At 38.9% G+C, this 19,392-nt stretch overlaps 1 protein-coding gene across 11 annotated transcripts in view; it reads right to left on the bottom strand.

Annotated features, from left to right (window-relative positions):
- PARD3 (par-3 family cell polarity regulator) overlaps nt 1-19,392 on the bottom strand; it is a 442,650-nt gene that overhangs the window by 177,392 nt on the left and 245,866 nt on the right. For 7 of the 11 annotated variants that reach the window (XM_058024007.1, XM_058024041.1, XM_058024016.1 and 4 more), the window contains 3 exons: nt 16,886-17,025; nt 15,266-15,394; nt 11,360-11,398 (listed from right to left, as the gene is read on the bottom strand). In XM_058024007.1, coding sequence (XP_057879990.1) covers nt 11,360-11,398; nt 15,266-15,394; nt 16,886-17,025 — 308 coding nt within the window. The remainder of the gene's footprint in view (nt 1-11,359; nt 11,399-15,265; nt 15,395-16,885; nt 17,026-19,392) is intronic. The other 4 variants (XM_058024025.1, XM_058024081.1, XM_058024053.1 and 1 more) reach the window with 1 other exon arrangement.

Below are 19,392 nucleotides of genomic sequence, written 5' to 3'. Positions count from 1 at the left end.
CTCTAGAAGAATTAATCTGGCCAAATTTTCATAATCTTAGCAACATGTCACCTCTGTTTCTGACACTGATTTTATGCCAAATTTTCCCACATCACTGATCTATTTGCAAAGCTCACTCATATGAGTGAGAACACGTATGAGAAGTTAACATGTGCCTGCTGAGCTGTCCCTGTTTCTTAAGACTTGAGGAAATGCAAACACAGCCTATGGCAAAGATAGATGTGAAAGCCATGTGGAGTATAGCAGACTGAGATGATCAATTTGGGCACAAGCATGCTAGTTGTGTCACCATTGACCTAGAAATGCAGTGCAAAAATGTCACATGGGAAGGCAGTCAGACTGCTGAGAGAGCCGCGACAGCTGAGGAAGGAAAAACAGGAGTTTCATCTTTTCCCACTTGTTAAAAGCGTGAACCTTCATGTGTTCATAGCCCTTCCCTTTGCACGACACTCCTTTTGCTTATAACTAAGCACAGTGGTTCATCAAAAAACACCCAAAAAACCCCCCAAAGCAATGAAAAAATTAAAATATCCCTATCAATGTGCCATAGCTAGGCTGGCTTGCATGTGAATCCCACTATTCAAACACATCTCTTGGCCACACAAAACAGCATGACCAATGCTAGCTGTGAGGAATGGAAAGGTGAATTGTGACCATTGAATAACACTCTACCCACAAGATGTTTCCCAAATTATGGGAAAATTGACACCCTAATTTTCCTGCTTGGCTCACAGAAGCACTAGCTCCAGCATACATTTGAATCCATATTTTGTCAAAAGGCTGCAGAATAAAACAATCTGAAACAGATGCACGTTACCTTACAGTTTCTGTAACACTGATCACTTTCATATTCCTTAATAAATAGTAGCAGGAAAAAGCTTGTGAGCCAAAAGAGAGATAAAGTCAAGGTAGGATGTGTGGCTTATCCAAGAAAGCAGATATGCTTACTGAATTTTTGTTTGCTACTGTTAAAATAAATTCAGAATCAATTTCTCTCTTCCTCCAGTATTTTCTAATCTTCAAACAGTCCACCAAAACTTCAGCAAAGCAGTCTCCCAGGCCTGTCAGGGGCATTTCTATATGACAAAGGGTCAATTGGAATGAGCATCTCACAAGCATCCCCAAAGACTTGGCTAATGGCCTCTACCCTACTTCTCAGTGAGACCAAAGAGCTGCATTATCACTTCAGCACTGCTTTAATGTGAGCCTTGTGCTTGCTTGTTTCCTGCAATCTTGAATAAGGAAATAAGGCAATATCAGGCTACAGACACCTGAGTGTGCAGCTGAAATGTGAGGCAAAAACCTGAAACAAAATACTCTGAAGCAGCTGTACATGAGTGAGCAGATCATGCTCATAAAAAAATGAGAAACAGCAGCCTCAGCACTGGATCAGAAGTACTGAAAGCATAAGAAAATTGCTCAACTCACCCAAGGAAGAAAATTACCACTACTAGGCTATGACTAAATTTCTTTAGGGACTTCATAGAGTATCTACAGTTTTTCCCACTTAAGCACACTTACTTTACCACCATATCTGTGTCTGGAATTTTAGGGATATAAGAAGCATTTTGCCCTCCAGACTCTGTGTGACACCTGTCAGTATCATATGCTTGAATGTAAAGTTAAAAAAAAAGGAGAACAAACATGAAAAATGTGGCTTTCAATAAAAACTGAACTATTAACTTGCAAGTGCTATGGATATGAAAGTAGCAAATTTAACATTTGTGCCACACCATGGTATCAAAGAAGGTCTCGCTACGTATGATATATTGAATATAACTTCATAATACAAACCTTGGAGCAGTACCACAAGGAACCTCAGCATGTCATAAAGGAGCCAGTCACAGAGAAATGGGCAGGAAGATTTTTAGCCTGCCACTATAATATTTTGAGCCAAAGTGGTAAAGATGAAAACAAAACAAAAAAGCCCCAGCAAAATCTTGCAATGGCTGAATCCTTTGTTCTCTAAAGCCCTTTAGAGTACAGAAACATTACATGTACAGCAAGTCTCCCCAATCAATATAAAACCAGGTATTATAAAAGAGTAAAATTTGCACTGAAATTGTGTTGAACATTAGGTATTTTAATCTAAAAAAATCACAGAAATTCCGCAACACATCCATGAGACAGCATAAAAATGCACAAAAAATCTAAAATGTACCATTAAACATTTTCAGCTGAGAACACAGTCACTTCTTAATTGCAGTAGCTTCCATTTGATCTTGATACTCTCTAAATTAACAGCTTCACTATGTCAATCAAACACCTCAACACTATTTTCATGATTAGTTGATCTGTAGGAGAAATTTATTCCGTCATATATTTTGACAGGCCAGCAGTAAACATGCAAGCAAAATTATGTACTGTGAACCCTGAACAACAAAATCCAACTCCCTTAAGATTTTTCACACACTATGTCCAAAACAATTAACAGCAGAACAATATTCTGTTCAGACAGAGGCTGCTGAGGAAAAGGTCACCTGAAATGACTTCAGTTGGATGAATGAAGCTGCTCAAGTACGTAATTTATAATAAAAATTTGATTGGTGATAAAATATGTAGGTGACTTTTTTGGCTTCAAAATCATATTTAGCATCAATTTATGCTAAACAACACTTGAGATAAGTTTTTCACTTTTTTTATACAACATAAACATATTGTAAATTTAAAGATAAACTCCCTGACTAGAGCAAACTTATGGCACTGTTTTGATATATACAGAGATTTTAACAAGCTCTAAGATAAACGGAGTGGGGAGAGGGGGGGGAATTGTTTTTCTCTTCCACATAACATTATCCTCTACCTAAGTTCTGATCTGATCATAAAATCAGATTTAATTTTATAAACAACATTAAAATAGACTTCAACAGTTAGAGTGCCATTACTTTTCTCATCATACTAGTAACAGCCTCTAATCCTGTTTATCCTTTTATCACAGAATTACAGAATATATTGAGCTGGAAGGAACGCTGAAAGATTAAGTTGAAATCCTGGCCCTGTACAGGACACCCCAAGAGTCACACCCTGTGCTTGGGGGCATTGTCCAAACACTCCTGGGACTCTGTCAGGCTTGGTGCTGTTACAACTTCCCTGGGAAGCTGTTCCAGTGCCCAACCACCCTCTGGGTGAAGAACCTGTTCCTGATATCCAGCCTAAACCTCCCCAGACACAACTTAAGGCCATTTCCTTGGGTCCTGTAACAGATCATTGAGAGAAGAGATCAGCGTCTGTCCCTCCTCTTCCCCTCAGGAGGATGTTGAAGATCACAATGAGGTTCCCCTCAGTCTCCTCCAGGCTGAACAGACCAAGTGATCTCAGCTGCTCCTCACACAGCTTCCCCTCAAGGCCCTTCAGCATCCTCATTGCTCTCCTTTGGACACTCTCTAATAGCTTCAGAATTTTCTTATCCTGCAGTGCCCAAAACTTCACACAATTTCCAAGGTGAGGCCACACCAGTGAGGAGCAGAGTGGGACAACTGCCTCTCTGGAGCAGCTGGGGGTTCATGTTTCACACACCATTGTTTGGGACTTCTTCCCTCTGCAGGACCTCATCAGGGTTCAGCTGGTGAGTGAGCAGCATGAGATGAGTGAAAACAGAAACTGAACAGCAGAGAAAACCTTCCTCCCACCTAACGGGGGAAGCAATTTTCAGTCAAGTCAGGACAGGTTTCCTAAGTGACTCGCTGCTGCTGCAAGTCTGGCAGCATTCTCTCCAGTGAAGTTCATTCTCTTGCAAGCTTAGACCTGCTGCCTTCTCAGCAGTTTTTCAGTCACTGAAACTTGTCTGCACATTGCTTTGTGACTATGTGTACAAAAATGTGCTCCTGTTCCCTTTCACAGAGCAATCAGTAAAGCTCTGCATCTGCAGTTAAATACATATGCACACACCGGCATGAAAACTTTCAGAAAGCTCTTGAATGCACAAATATATGCATGTACACACACAACACACCCTTATAAGTGTATATATATGCACCACAATGATGACTTTCATATGATCAATTAACTATAGCACAAACACTACCTAACAACTTGAGTGACCCCATTCACTACTCAATTTACCTGTCTCAAGTCCTGTTGTGTCCAGCCTTCTAACATTACAGCCCTGTTAGCCAATGTTTAAATACTATTTTGTTCATCTATCAACCTTTTGTCACACAAATGTGTTTTCTCTCTTTACAATTTATCCAGATGGAAAACCTCAAGTTCTCACAATATGAGTTTGGTGGATGTGAGAGCTCTCTAGGAAGCGCAGGCTGTAAAACTACTTGAAATCTCAAAATCCCAGGTTTAGTCATTGGGTTCCAATAATGGGGAATTCTGACCTAACATAACAGTTTTTTCCAAGATATTTTCAGTCTTTAGAAGATTTTAATACAACATCCATTATTTAATTATTTCTGATAAGGTACCCACAATACTGAGGAATCATAAGCCCTATAGTTTGGGAAACCAATAAAACTTGTCTCTGTATTATGGTAACAAAATAGAATGAAGCAGTACATATGCAAGAGAGGAGATTTCACTTAGCTGTTGTGCAAATACATTCTTAACATCAGGGATGACTCAAACTGTTTTGCCCTTCAAGTGAAGTGGGTGATACTGCTGTCTTATCAGGCCACCCTCTAAACTGAGGTACACAAAAAAATGATGACTCACTCTCATCCTATGCCATCACCTACACAAATGTAGAACACATGGAACAAACAGCTCTAAGGAAACAAAACAGCTTCTTTGGTCAACAACAGTTTTGTGGGGGGTGATGTTTAGGACTCAAAAAAATCTAATGTATTACTGCTGGAGGTACTGAAAACAGAGCAATGTAGGTGGCCTCAAACACACCTCTCCAACAACAGCTGAGGGACTCCTTGGGAGGAGTAACTGAGAGCTGGTGCATCCCACCATGGGCTGGCATTAAAGAGAAATAGAACTAGAGCAATTCCACCAGCTGAGAAAATCCTGCCTTCTGATCCAGTAGTGGCATGCACACTCCAACCCAGTTTTCTCCTGAAATATAAGGCTATTTATCTTTTTTTTATCAAATGGCTGTGTTGCATTATAGGTTTTGAGGACCTAAAGTGTCTACTTACCTGGTTATAAAATTATACAGGGCTTAAGCCAACTAAACAACCAGAATTCTTATGCTTGCTTTCTTTTTCTATCTCTTCCTAGACTAAGAATTTTAATATCTGTCATATGTTAGATAAACACTAATGAATCTTATTTGCTCATATACAGAGACTCATTATTCATATGAGCAAAGTTAATATGTCACATCTGGCAAAGATTGCATTCATTCAAATCAAACAGCAGCTGCTAAATATCAAAAACTAGATCTGAATTCTGAGATTTTATGGGAAATGTGCTCTGCTTTAATCTTAATCCCATCAAGGAAGAGGTTTTTGTGTATTAGACGTGGATTAACTTTGGTAAGTATTTATAGGCAAAAATGCTATCTCATGAAAGTACTGTAGAACAGCCCCACTGCATTTCCTGTTTTGTCCATTTTAAGGATTTAATTTAATATCAAAAAAGATGTTCCATATGCAAAAATAACTTCAGTTTAAAGGTTTGGATGGATTAAGATATGATTTAGAAAAAAATTAAATGCTTTTCCAAAGCATAAAAATTCTAGCATGTGATTTTCATTTAGAATGGAAATCAAAGCTCTGCAAAAGTCCATGTTTAAGTACATCCACATGTTTGTTACTTCTCCCTATAACAAGTCCATTGCTTGTCGATTCTTACATTACTCTGCCTAATGCCAACACTCTGATCTGGGCTGTCATAGAAACTGGTTTAATCAAATAAGATTCTACATTTCAAAAATTGATCACACCATTAAAATTACATTCTGTTGGTTCTTAATCTCAGAACTTCTCACAGGGGCCAGTCTGTGCAGGTACCATAATCACTGTACTTTATTCAGGCCAACATACTCTGTTCAAAACTGCTGCACTATTCAAACTTTGTGTCCCTACTGTCTGTCCTGAAACAAAGCCATGTGATTGTAATGCTAACCCCGTTTCTTTACACTTTGCTTATCCTAGAGAAGTGAAAACCAATGGATTAGGTACACAGTAGGTGTCTGTTCTGCCAAAGAAGCCTATAAAGCTACAGCTCTCTGCACTATCCCTTCTTCAAGGAAAACTTCAATGCCCAACACACTAATGACAGAGCTCCCTAAAAATCCTCTCACTGGCCTGTCGGATTTACAAGACTTGAGAGACTAAAGAAAGAGATAGAGTCTGGAAAAGACAGACAGGAAGAACAAGTTGAAAAAGAAATAATGCCCATGTTTAAATCCAGGGCAGGAAACACATTCCTCGTGAAGTAATGCCAGTATGGAGCACCTCAGAGGGATCTGTGTCTCACTCCTATTTCTGCTGCAAACTTTCAGGCAACCATGGCAAACCATTTCACCTCACTGTTTTCCCTGCATTTAATATCAAGGGACAATCAACACCAGGAGTCTAAAGGCAATGATGCAGTAAAACAAGGTTTGCTCCAAATAAACAAGTTTGTACACACGAGTGTGGCTTCTGGATGACTCTGCAATGGTGGCACTAAGCCCTGTCACAGTGGAGGGACATGTTTGTTGTCTTCCATGAAACTGGGAATTTTTCAGCAAGTGACTTCAATGTCAGAGCTCCAAAGGCAGCCACAGCTCCCTATGGTGCTGCACAAAGTGCCACACCACATCCCAGGTAAATCACCAGCTGCTAACAGTCAAAACTGAGCCTGAGGGTCAGTTCTAAGTACTGCATTATGCAGAAGTTTATGTTCCTTATCACTGAACGTTCCAGGAAATTCAGACTGGTCAAAAAGCATTCATGATCACAGCCACTTAACTGTTATATTAATTATTCAGTAGGAATTAATGTCTTATCTCCAGTCATAAATGTGCCAGAACATGCTATTTAATACTGGAGTATCTCCTATGGTAAAAGATTGAAATCACAACAGTGCCTTGCAGAAATCACACATTCACCACCTACTTCTTACATATGGGCAGTGATGTAAAACTTGATGAAAGTTATTAGCTGAAACCACTCAAAATTGCAGTAAAAATGCTTTTAAAACATTGTAATCACCCTTGTGCCTCACACCATTAGAAGATAAAAAGGTACGAAAATATATCTGCAGCATTCCTAAGCACCATGGAGGAAATAACAACATCAGCTTAATCATCAGTCAGACATATCCTCTTTGAATAAAATCATTCTGTACCTATTGATAACAGCACTGCTGGGGGTATAGTCTGACATTGTCCATCTATGATCTTGGCTCAATGTTCAGACATTTGGATCACCAAGCTAAAGGTCTATATAGGTGCTAAACAGGAAGTATTGAGAACTTATTACAGCTTTTAAAAGTATCTCTGGATGCATCCCCAGTGACTAGGCATCTTGAAAGAATACAAACAGCTTCTGAGCAAAAGACAAACACACATGCACTTAGAATACATCCTCTTAAAGCTCAACACTGACTGCTATTTTTCCACAATAATTTTCTATCTAATAAGACAAATCATTTATTTCTAGGCATTTGCTAATATTGCCTCCCATACTCACAATATGAAAACTTATGAGCACCAAGTGTACAAAAGTAACTAATCATTAGTTCTTACAAAATGCCTCTGACCACCATCACGCCTTTCCTACAGGCAATGAATTCTTGCATAAAAAGGGCAGTTAGCTAATTTACTCAGAATCACACACAGAAGAATATGGCAAGAACAGCAATTGGATCTGAAAAAACACAGTGATCAAAATGAAATTTAGGCAATAACTGGAATATCAAATGTTTGAGTTCAGAAGAAAATAAAAAGCAATCCCATTTGCAATTTCTATCGATGCAGCTAATCATTTATATATTGTTCCAACACACCAACCACTCTTGTTATGTCACTGTTAACAATCCAGCACTCACTTAAATTCATAACATTCTGCTCACTTACAGCAATTTGACAGAAAAACAAATGAGAACAGAACACTGAAGCTTCTCCATGCTTCTGAGTGCAATGATCATGAAATGAAACCCTGAATTCTAACTCTGAATCTCTTCTTACCAATAAACAACATTCCTTAGAAAATACTTACTCATATGATAATTATTATTTTTCTAGCATTATGCTTATATGAAAGTTAACTTGCTGGTTCTGAATTCAGAAAACTAGCAGTGAATGACAATTGTAAAAGCAAAATATTACTGAAATACTATCAACCTTCAAAGAGTATGAGGAAAAATTAATTGGCAGATGTTTTACATAGCATAATTAACAGTTCATTTCAATGCACTGTAACAGGATTAGGATAATTACGCTTAGAAACAGAAATGTAATAATGATAAATTACTCATTTTTTCATATTACAGGCAATCTTCTACATTCCAAATAATCACCCTGTTTAGCAATAGGTGCATCTGTTCTATGCTGCCATCAGCTACACAAATGGCACAAACTCATAGCTGGGTGAAACAACCTTTCAACCAAGATACAGGAGATTGCTCGTTTCATGAAGAAGCTGAGCAATGCAGAAGGTGAAAACTGTTTTCACCAGGGCACAGTTACTGAATGGAGGCTGAAGTTGCATCAGCAATTTGCATTTCTTATGTAAAACTGGAGAGCAGAGGTTAAATTGTGTGAGCCTCTCAAATTACAAAATTTTATATGGAAGTTTAAGATTGCGAATCGGTATTCTGTGATGGGGCATAAAAAAACTGAATTCATACGCTTTCTTATAGGGGTTGTAAGGAATAACTCTGTCAAGGATTTCAGGCCACAAATTAGGAAAAAAATTACCTTCAAGATTTTCTTTTATTACCTCTCTGAGGACTAACTACTGCATCCAAGTGCCACAATATTAATGCAAAGTAATTTCAAAGTAACAGTAACATGAAGGTAACCCTGAGTAAAGAATGATAAGTTAGGCTTGATATTTTGCTATTTTATTTCAGGCCTTCTACTTTCAAGGGAGTTTTTTTTCATTTTTGTTTTTTTTTAATTTCAAAGGTGCATTTTCCTTCTATTTCTCCACAAAGACATAACAACAACAACAAAAAGAAACCTCACAATTCGCCTTTAAATGCAAAACAGACTTGCATTCCACCTCTCTCATTTCTGTAGCTCCGCTGCCTTCATCATGGTCTTTTGTTGGTTTTGTTTTTTTTGCTTTGCTTTTGACTATCAAGTCCTTGACACTTGGAGACTAAAACCTCACTGCTAACAGCACAAAGATCAGAGCAGGCACAGAAATAGAAATTGTGAGATTAGAAATCTCCAAGACCTGAAAAGGAGACAGAGGAGAAATAAATAGGTATTGAAGCAGAACCAAGGAGAATAAAGGAAAGCAAAGAGAAATACTTTCAAAAATAATAATAAAGAATGCGTGACTGTATTATGAAAGTGCAGCTCAGGAAAATTAGGTCTGTAAAATTGAAGTATCACACTTATCCAAAGCTAAGGAGATTGGAACAAGGGACATAAGTGCATTACAAATACCCACCAAAACCTCCCACAATTAATACCTTTTTTTATTCACCTACTGGAGTCGGTAAATATAAAGAGACCTCGTTCCTAGTATCAGAGTTGTTCTGAGCCTTTAAATAAACAACAAAAAATCCCAATGCATAAAGAATGAAAAACCCAAGACATTAGGCAATTTTTTTTGTGTTGATCAGGTTTCTAGCTCATTCCCTCAGAAACCATATGTTACTCAGTCTTTATATGTTTTCCAATTCACTTCCATATTTTCAAGGCTTGCTATGGCTTTCTAGCTGGTTTTCTCAGAAATCCCTAGCTACTCATACACTCCCTGTGCCTCCTGCATAATCTCCTGATTAACAAGCATTTTCTACCCCACATCTAAAGAGAACAAATGGGAGATACCTATTTTATTTTGCTCTTTTCTTAGATGTAGTTAGTGTTGGTTCCAAGAATGCCAAAGAAGGGGTTTCACCACGGAATTTGCTACAAAACATTAACTTTGCAACAGATGAGCAATTGATTTCTATAAACACCTTGTAGGCAATCTGCTTTATCTTAATGAGCTTTCGAGGTGGAATTTCAACTCCTAAAACCAGGATACTTTTATAAGGCTGCACCCACAAATTATGGTATTCAATTCTCAATGGTATTCAATTACAGATAGAAATACTATCCTGGGGTTTGATCTTTGATCTCCTTACATATCAGCAGTACGTGGTAAGAAACTATCGAGATAAAAACACATCCTCTAATGAGATGCAGTAAAGAGATACTGCAAGGCATGTCTGAAACAGTGATACACCCACAGTTTTGGAGAGCCCTTAAGCAGATGAGTTTCAGAGAGAAGGACACTAAAAGCCAGAAGGATAGAAGTGAATATTGCCAACATTATTCTCAAATTCCCATTTTTACAGTTAGCTTCCATTGGCCTGAAAAATTAATAGTATCAACCAACATATCCTTGATTACCTCACTGAGTTGACTCTTACGTATCTTTACCTAGTCCTGACTTTCTTTTTATTCCAGACACCATCTTGCCCTTGCTGGTAAGATACTCTGAATTATCTAGACAAGCCCTTTTTGTTTTTCAGCAGCCTAACTCATTTCAAGTCCCAACAGGAATCTTCTCAATTTCTCTATAACCTAATTCATTACTGAATTTTAAAATAGGTACCTAACTGAATGGAGTTTCTTGAAGTATGTTTTGAACTAAGATCCAGTATATCTTTAAGGTAATATATTATTGTTATATTCTCTGCAGGTATTTAATAAAATATACCTTTTATTTTAGACAAAGTTGTTAGATGTATTAGTATATTGTATATTGGACTGATCATTTTCCCTTGACTAAAATGAGATATATTAACATTACACAGCCTCAATCTAGAGCCTCCCTGGAATACCACACACAGATCCTGTGCAGCCCTCAAAAGGTTACACTTAATATTACTTCCATATAGTTTCTTACAAATAGATAACAATCCTTTGCTATGAAGATACAATTAAGACTTAAAGCTTAGTTGATTAATTTCTGTGTTTGTATCTCAGATTTCTGTCATATAATCATGATTTAAACAATTAGCTTCAATATGTAACTCAAGCTAAAGTTCACTCATCATTTAACTTTCAGCCTTTGGCTGTATAGAAGAGATGTAATTTCAAATAGCACTTGAACATATTCAGCAAGAATTGTGTATAATTTTCAAACAGTATTTGAAATTACATTAAAAATGCATTTAAAATGTAAAGCTACAGAGAGCCATCTACAGCATATAAGGTGAAAGAAGGATCTGTAAAACTTTGATGGAGAAGTGCCATATCAATTTAAAAACATTTGGGAGTCTTCCAGTATGGAAAAGACAAAGCTCTTACCGTTTCCTTTGGAATTTGTGACTGGCTTTGTTCTGCATTCTAAAGGAAGTAAAAAAAATAAATAAGAACACAACTACATATGACACATACTATCTAATAGCAAGGGGATAAACAAAGAGCTCTAATTCTGAAGTGAAGTGGCAATAAAAAATGGTGTTCATCACACCTCTGACTGAAATTTGTCTAAACAACCACTACATGAGAAGCGAACAGAAATAATTCCAGGCTCCTTATGGTACATGCACCTGACTCTCCCTGGCTGTGAGGGTGCTGACTGGTGGCCAAGGAAGAACCACAACTGCTTGCACCATTTACTGGCTGGTGGAACATTTTCATTCAGGGAAGCTCCACCCTGGCTTTTCCCTTCTACTTTGAAGTTTTCAGAGAATGACCTCAGCAATCTAGATGAACCCTTCCACCTATTTTTTTAAAAATCCACTGTCATTAGCAAGGAATTCCCCTTTTGAGCATACTTGGATGGACTAGAACTGCAGCTCTGCATATCCCAGGATATGAGGATGCATTCAGTTCACCAGAGAAGGGACCCTCCTGTACTGTCCATTCCTCACCTGTGTTTCAGGGCACATAAGGTAAACACACATCCTTGGAAAATGCATCCCACAACAATTCTGGAAACACATATAAGGAACTATGGCTCTTCCAAGCCCACACCCACCTATATTAAAACCCATTTGAGAACTTAGGAGACACCTTAATACTGGTTGGCTGAAAAATTTTGGACTAATCAGCTATTTCTTTCCATTCTGCTGGGCCCTAATGAAATGCTATGGTTTATTGGACATTTTTGTTTTAGGCTGTTCTGCAGGAGAATCAAATGATAAAGCACAAAAATGTAGTGTCAAAGCAGTAACACAAACATCCAGTAAGCTTCAACCTGAAGCCAACAGCCAGTAAGGAAAAAACTGAAGACAGCTACAAGGCAAATGTAAAGGTCCCACGTGTACCAATGGGCACATTAATTTTTAGGGTACTGAAGACTGATGTTGCCAGCCAGTATCTGCTGGCACTGAGAACACAGCTCAAAAGCTAAATAACCTAAGTCAGTCCTTCAGAGGATTCACACAGTCAGCAGCAGCTCTAAGCAAATTCTTCACAAGTTGTGTGAGGTAACCACAGAGCTCCAGGAGCTCTCCTTAACCAGAATAATCCTTGGCCCTTTTGTAAAAAGAGGGGCAGGGAGGGAAGGGTGTTAAGAGATGATGTGGCTCTAGCTCATGTCTGCGTGGACAATCCCTAATACCTATCTTGCATTAGGTAACTGTGGAAGGAATAAAATGCCCAATATTCTGGAGAAACATGGTCATTCTTCCAGATCTCACTAATTACAAAAGCTGACTTCTGCCAACTTGATTTTATTCCCTGCTTCCACATTTTCCCTACTTTTATCATGCTCTGCTGCACTGGATCATCACACACACACACCTGACCTGATGCACACAAGTTTCAGAGATCCCATACCAACCTAGACAGGCTCAGCTTAAAAATCCCCTACGTTTTAGCTAAACATTTTCATAATAACAGCAATGTTAAACTCCTTAAATTTCCTAAAGTTTATTATCTCCATTTTACTTAAAATAAAACCCTAAGATGTTTAATTTTGTTTCAAAAGTCATTCAAGCCATAACCCAAAACATAAAATCTCAACACCTGTTTTATTTGGGTTACTATCTATACAAACATTGACAAATATAAAATGGTTTTAATATTGAGTGTTCTCTGTATGCAACAGCAAGGCCTGCCCTTAATAAGATGGATAACATCAAATAACATGATTTTCTACATATGATTTCTGGGACACATCTCATTCAGTTAATATTTTAAAGCACACAAATGTAGAAAATATGAGAGAAATAGGGAAAGGATGCAAAGACAAATTGTTCCTAAGTGGCCAGAGAAGGTCTGCATGTGAAAAAGATGAATAGACATGATTTCAGCTCATTCTCCTTCCTACCTCAAAATTAATGTTCTTTCTTTCTTTTTTTTTTTTTTTTTTTTTTTTTTTTTTTTTTTTTTTTTTTCTTTTTTGTTTGGTTGGTTGGTTCTTTACTTGTTTTGGGGTTTTTTTTCAATAAGCCAGTAAAAGTCAGTGAGAGGAGCTGGTTGAAAAGACTTGCTTTATTTTTTCTAAAGGATTATTTCTTACCAGAGCAGAAAGAACAAACTTTATAACTTTATGACGACTTTTAGTTCAACACCCTCCCCAGTAATTCTGCTCCTGCTCTTTGACAGCAGTCAGCAGTGCATACCTAAGAGTTCCTTACACCAGAATGCAAACTAACAAATCCTTATGCAACAGAGGATCATCACACATGTGTACTGTCAGATCCTCACAATAGCATTTGTTCAACTGGAGCTGCAGAAAAACACACCAGCTCAGATCTGATCTCATTACACCTTGCAAAGCCCACCTGACACAGCCACAGCAAGCTCAGGCTTCCCTGCACTGGACTTTGCCAAAGTAGTTGAGAGAGTGCTGCCTGAGCCACAGCAGGGAGGCTGCTGAGCTTGGACTCCTTCAAAGGGGCTGGCTTGCTGTTATTTTAAAACTAGATATTGTATTGCTATTAAATCTCTGCATTACTTACACCATATATTTGTTTACAATTATTTAAACAAAATCTCATGTCAATTTATGCATAAAAACGTCCTCATTTTACCACAGAAATGATATACACAAAATTAAGATATTTTTCTTACTTCTAAGTTTATTTAGAAATCTCAAAAAGCATTTTCATTCACCTTTATGAAAGATATCCGTGCCATGAAAATTGTACCACAGGAACTTATAAACAGATTGCTTTCACTGTTACAGTGATAAGGTAGGGTGTAATAGGATTTCAAATTTTTATTTCTCTTCACTTTATGACAGCTTTCACTTCAGTACTTGAAGGCATGTTTCAAGAATTTTAAGGTGAAAGTTGGTTAACTTGCAACCTTCCCTGCCACTTGGACTTCCTAGGTTTAATGGCAGTTTTGTAAAGTAAAAAGCTAATGTTTAGTATCTTGAAATGGCTAAACAAAAATTCCTTTTCTTTGCATTCAAAATAACACAAATCCATTAAAAAAAATGAAGTTATTAATTCATCATACTTATATTTGTCTATCTTCTCACAATAATGCAGCCAAGTAAGTTATTTTAGAGTTGTTTATAGCCACAATAATACAAATAATAAATAACTTCAGCAGTTTAATTGAATACAGAACAAAGTGAGACTGCTACCATTCAGAGTCTACCTTTTCATAACAGAAGCTATCTTGAGTAATTATCAGAGAAATATCAATATACACTATGCAAGTGGAGCAGGTACAGTATGAAACATCATTTTATTCCTATTTAATGTAAATTCCTTAGAAACATCTTCTGAATTGCCCTGCTAAATTAATAACTGCAGGGTTTCCATTCCACAGAGATTGCATTTATATTCAAAAAAGGCTACTACTATTTATATTTTCCACTTTTTGATAGAAAGGTATTTACATATCCTATTTTGGCATAATACTATATGTTTGAGAACGTATTAGGGAGCAGGTAGTAGGACAAATGGCAGGCTTTCAAACACAGATTTGTCCTTATGAAAGATATGAAATAATCTACTTGTCTGCATGCATCCAAATAAAGTCTATGCAATAGCTTTTCCTATAATAAACATTTTCACTCCAAATAAAGCTCTCACTTATACATTATCAACAAATACTTAATTCCAATAGCAGATCTTGAAGAAAATAAAAAAACATGCATGTAAAATGCTCTAAATAAAGCAAAATGGCTTTTCTTTCCTTTTTCTTATATTCAGTGCTGGCCATGCATGTTTACTAGCAGGAGACAAGATCAAATCTTTTGCTCACACTCATCTAAATCTCCTAGCTGCTCTCTATTTTACGCACCAGTTCCCTTGGATGGAAAGTTTCTTCCTGTCGAAAAATCAAAAGGGCAACGGTTCCTCCCATCTTGGTACTTCGCAGCAAGGACACAACTTCCTCTTGAGTTTTGCCTGTTAAATCAACTCCGTTTACCTGCAACAAAGGAAATGGGAGACATCAGTAAGACTCCAAAACAGGGAACCCAGCAGACACACACAGCAAAAAGTCATGTGAATCATATGGGACAGTATTAAGAAACTCTCACTGGAGCAATCTGCTTATTAGCTCACATTACAGCTTTCATTTAATAGAACTAATTAAATGGTCATCCTTGCCATACAAATATAAATAACAAGCCAAAAATTTGTAGTTCCCTCCATTTCAGCAGCTATGGTGTAGTCCAGTACACACTAAAGCCAACTAATCCCATTTACTGGCATTTCTTACAAGAACCTCTGCATAAATATCTTTTGGCAAAATCAATATATGATCCCAAACTGGTCCTGTTTCCAGCTGTCTTGATGTTATACATACCTTCCAAACATATTTAGCACAACGAATTGTGACAAAAGTAGAAAGCAATTCTTTCTCTGTATAACCTTGGGGTTGCTACTCTTGCCTCTGTTCAGTGGCCTCCACATGCCACTGCTCAGGACAGGCAGACATGGAGTACGTGCAGAATTCCCCACTGCACAAGCTAACTTCAGTAAGGGAGAAGCCAGAGAAAGATCAACTAATCTCAGGCTTGCCTGCTCAGAAACATTTTGGAAATGAAGGCAAAACAACTAACAGTGTAAAGCAAGGGAGCACGATGCTCAGAAGTCAGCAAACCATCTTTTTCCTTTCCCTCATAAGAGAGCACAGCTCACACAGTTGAGATGCCATGGCTGTCACCTTAAATGCGTCTCAACCCCCTTCTGCCCAAGTCATCTGGGTTACCTTGAATTACAGTAATTACAGGGGGCTATCCTCCAGCAACAATTCAAGCTGACTTGGCCAATTTTGCAGTGAAGTGAAGTTAGAGCCCTGAGAGGCAGTTACAGACTCAGCTGTACCTCCGGTGTCATTTGGCTTAGGGACAGTAATGAAGAGCTGTGGGTGGTAACGTATCACTCCAGCTAGATTTGCTGAAAGCTCTCTGTGGGGCACCTATCTAAGAGAAATTTAGTTCCCTTGAGGACATCCTTACTTCAGGAGGGAAGTGGCCTTGATTCTCTGTAGGACTCCTCTCCTCTTATGTCTCTTTCAGTTAATTCACTAAACCTTTTCAGGGTATTGCCTCCCATCCTTGGCAACATCTTCAATAATTTCTGGTCCGTCACTCCACGCTGATTTAATTCTACTCACTAGGTAACAATCACTTTGCTTCAATATATTCCTAAACAGCAATGCAAGACTATGAAACTATATTCACCTAAGGATATGTAAACTTATGTTTTTATAGTGTATCTGGGTTAAGCTCTTCAAACAATTATGTACTGAAAATGCCCAGCACCTTGATCTCTTACCTAAGAATATAAAGCCAAAAAAAGGAAAAAGAGGCAATAAATCTCCTGTAACATAAAATACTATAAGCCTCTGGAAGTAATGTAGTATGTGGGCTCATGGCAAAACACAGACAAGGAACATGTAATATTTCCTCACCTCAATTAATCGGTCTCCAGCTTTTAATCTCCCATCTTGAATAGCTGCACCTCTTGGAAGGATGTTTTTCACATAAATTGGAGCAGAGCCACCAATTGGGACATCTCTTGAAGTAATGCTAAATCCCAAGCCTTCTGTACCTGCATAAAGAATATACATTACTGGTTAAAATGCACATTTTATATTACACCAAGCAGAATGTATGTATACCTCACTGATACAATCCATGAAAATACATATAAGATGAAAGAATTGCTTCATGACAAAAAAAGAAAACAAAATATCTACAAGAAAGCTGTAGCTGAAGCACTGAGTCTGGGCACAGGTGGCTCAGCAGGCACTCCCTGCAACTTGCTATTCTGATGACTTCCAAGTCATTGCCATATTTCTGACTTTCTATTTCAGATGAGCTGAGTGACAAGGAATCAGAACAAAGCATATCTGATATCCTATCACTGTCTTCTCCCTTGTCAATCTGGATCTCACCAATGATCCTTCCTTTTTCCTTTTCAGCTCTTTCAACAGCGACAGTCAGCCGATGCTGCTGGGCATGGGGCTCTGTCAGCTCACTGGTGGACACTGGCAGTGTGCCCCACCTGTGGACACTGGCAGGTGACAGGACTGGAGCTCAGTGGCCTCATTTCTCCTGTTCTGGGGACCTCAGGCTGTTTTCAGCCAACAGCTCTTCTGTTGGCTCTCGCTGGGTACCACCGTTTGTCCTGCAGGAAGGGAGCAAACCCAGGCTGCCACTTCCGAGGTCCTGATCTACATCCAGGTGACTGACTACACTTGGCCAAGACAGACTGAAGCAAAAGAGAGGCACTTAAAATGACCTTGAGAAATCCAGAGCAGAAGTCCAGTCAATACAGCAAATGAGACTTGTCTGTATTTCAGAGAAATTGGGTATGCAATCAGTTCCAGGATTCACAAGCTGAGGACAAATAGAAGCCTCTCCTACCACACAGAAAGCTCCTTTGTGATCCTCTCTTAGATACAATCTATGCAATGTTACCAACAACTCCTGAAACCCTACAAAAACCTGCCACTGCCCACTCAACATTACACATCAAGTCTATTCAGGACACTTAGTGCAGCATGAAAATAGCTGGCCATCCAGTGGAGAGCCCCCAACACAGTGTCAGCACCCACAGCTTGCATTTGAAACTTCTCAGAGGCTGCCAAGGCACCTTGCTGGGCATACACAGGCCAAACCTACATTTAAAATGACCTGCAAAGGCAACTTGCAGTTAGGACTCAGCAGTATCAGGTAGGTGCCTAAAAGCAAACACAGAATGCACCTTTGTAAAATGCCATGGGGACAGAAACCAAACTTTTATGAAACAGTTGCCAGCTACAAGCCCTGGGAAGCTTAAAACAAACTGTGTTACAGACACACAACTACTGAACCATTTGAGGTGTTAATGTATTTCAGATTGAAAAAAAACAAAACTGCAACAGCAGCCAGAGAGATGAGTGAGCAAGAGAGCTCTGCAGACCCCAAGGTCAGTGCAGAAGAAAAGGGAAGAGATGCTCCAGCTGCTGGAGCAGAGATTTCCCTGCAGACCACAGAGAAGATGATGGAGAGGCAGCTGTCCCACTGCAGTCCATGTAGGTCCATGGTGGAGCAGAGATCCACCTGCAACCTGTGCAGGACTCCACACCAGAGCAGGGAGATGCCCAAAGGAGGCTGTTCCCTGTGGGAAGCACTGGAGAAGGCTCCAGGCAGGGACCTGTGGCCCCATGGAGAGGAGCCCATGCTGGAGCAGGTTTGCTGGTGGGATCTGTGACCCTGTGGGGGACTGACAATGGAGCAACCTCATTCCTGAAGGACTGACCCCATGGAAGGGACCCACACTGAAACAGCTCCTAGAGACCTGCAGCTGTGGGTAAGGTTCACCTTGGAAGGACTTTCTCCCATAGGAAGGACCCCACTCTGCAGCAACACAAGACTGTGAGGAATCCTCCCTCTGAGGAGAAAGGAGTGGCAGAGACAGCGTGCAATGAACAGACTGCAGTTCCCATTGCCATCCCTGTGCACTGCTGGGAGGAGGAGGTAGAGAACTCATGAAGTAAAGATGAATCCAGGAGGAAGGGAGCTGTCAGGGGAATGTTTTAAGATTTGGTTTTATTTCTCATTACCCTACTCTGATTTGATTGACAAAAATTAAATTAATTTCCCCAAGTCAAGCTGGTTTCACCTGTGACAGTGACTGGCGAGTGATCTCTCCCTAGTCTTATCTCAACACAGCTTTTGCTGTGTTTTGCTTCCCTTGTCCAGCTGAGGAGGGTGAGTGATAGAGCTGTTTGGTGAGCATCTTATCCAAGGTCAACTCACCACAATACTACTTAATTTCTGCAAATAATTAATTTCTTTTGCCCATGTTTAATTGCTAAACCTACTTTCCTAGACCAGATTAATATTCACACATGAAAAGAAAGCAGGAGTCAAATATAGTAATCACTACTCAACATACAGATTTCTGAGATCTGCACAATTGCATTTGATT

This window comes from Melospiza georgiana, chromosome 1 (assembly GCF_028018845.1).
Source record: "Melospiza georgiana isolate bMelGeo1 chromosome 1, bMelGeo1.pri, whole genome shotgun sequence".
NCBI lineage: Eukaryota > Metazoa > Chordata > Aves > Passeriformes > Passerellidae > Melospiza > Melospiza georgiana.
Note: the sequence above shows the minus strand (reverse complement) of the source record. Positions and strands in the feature narration are given on the sequence as shown.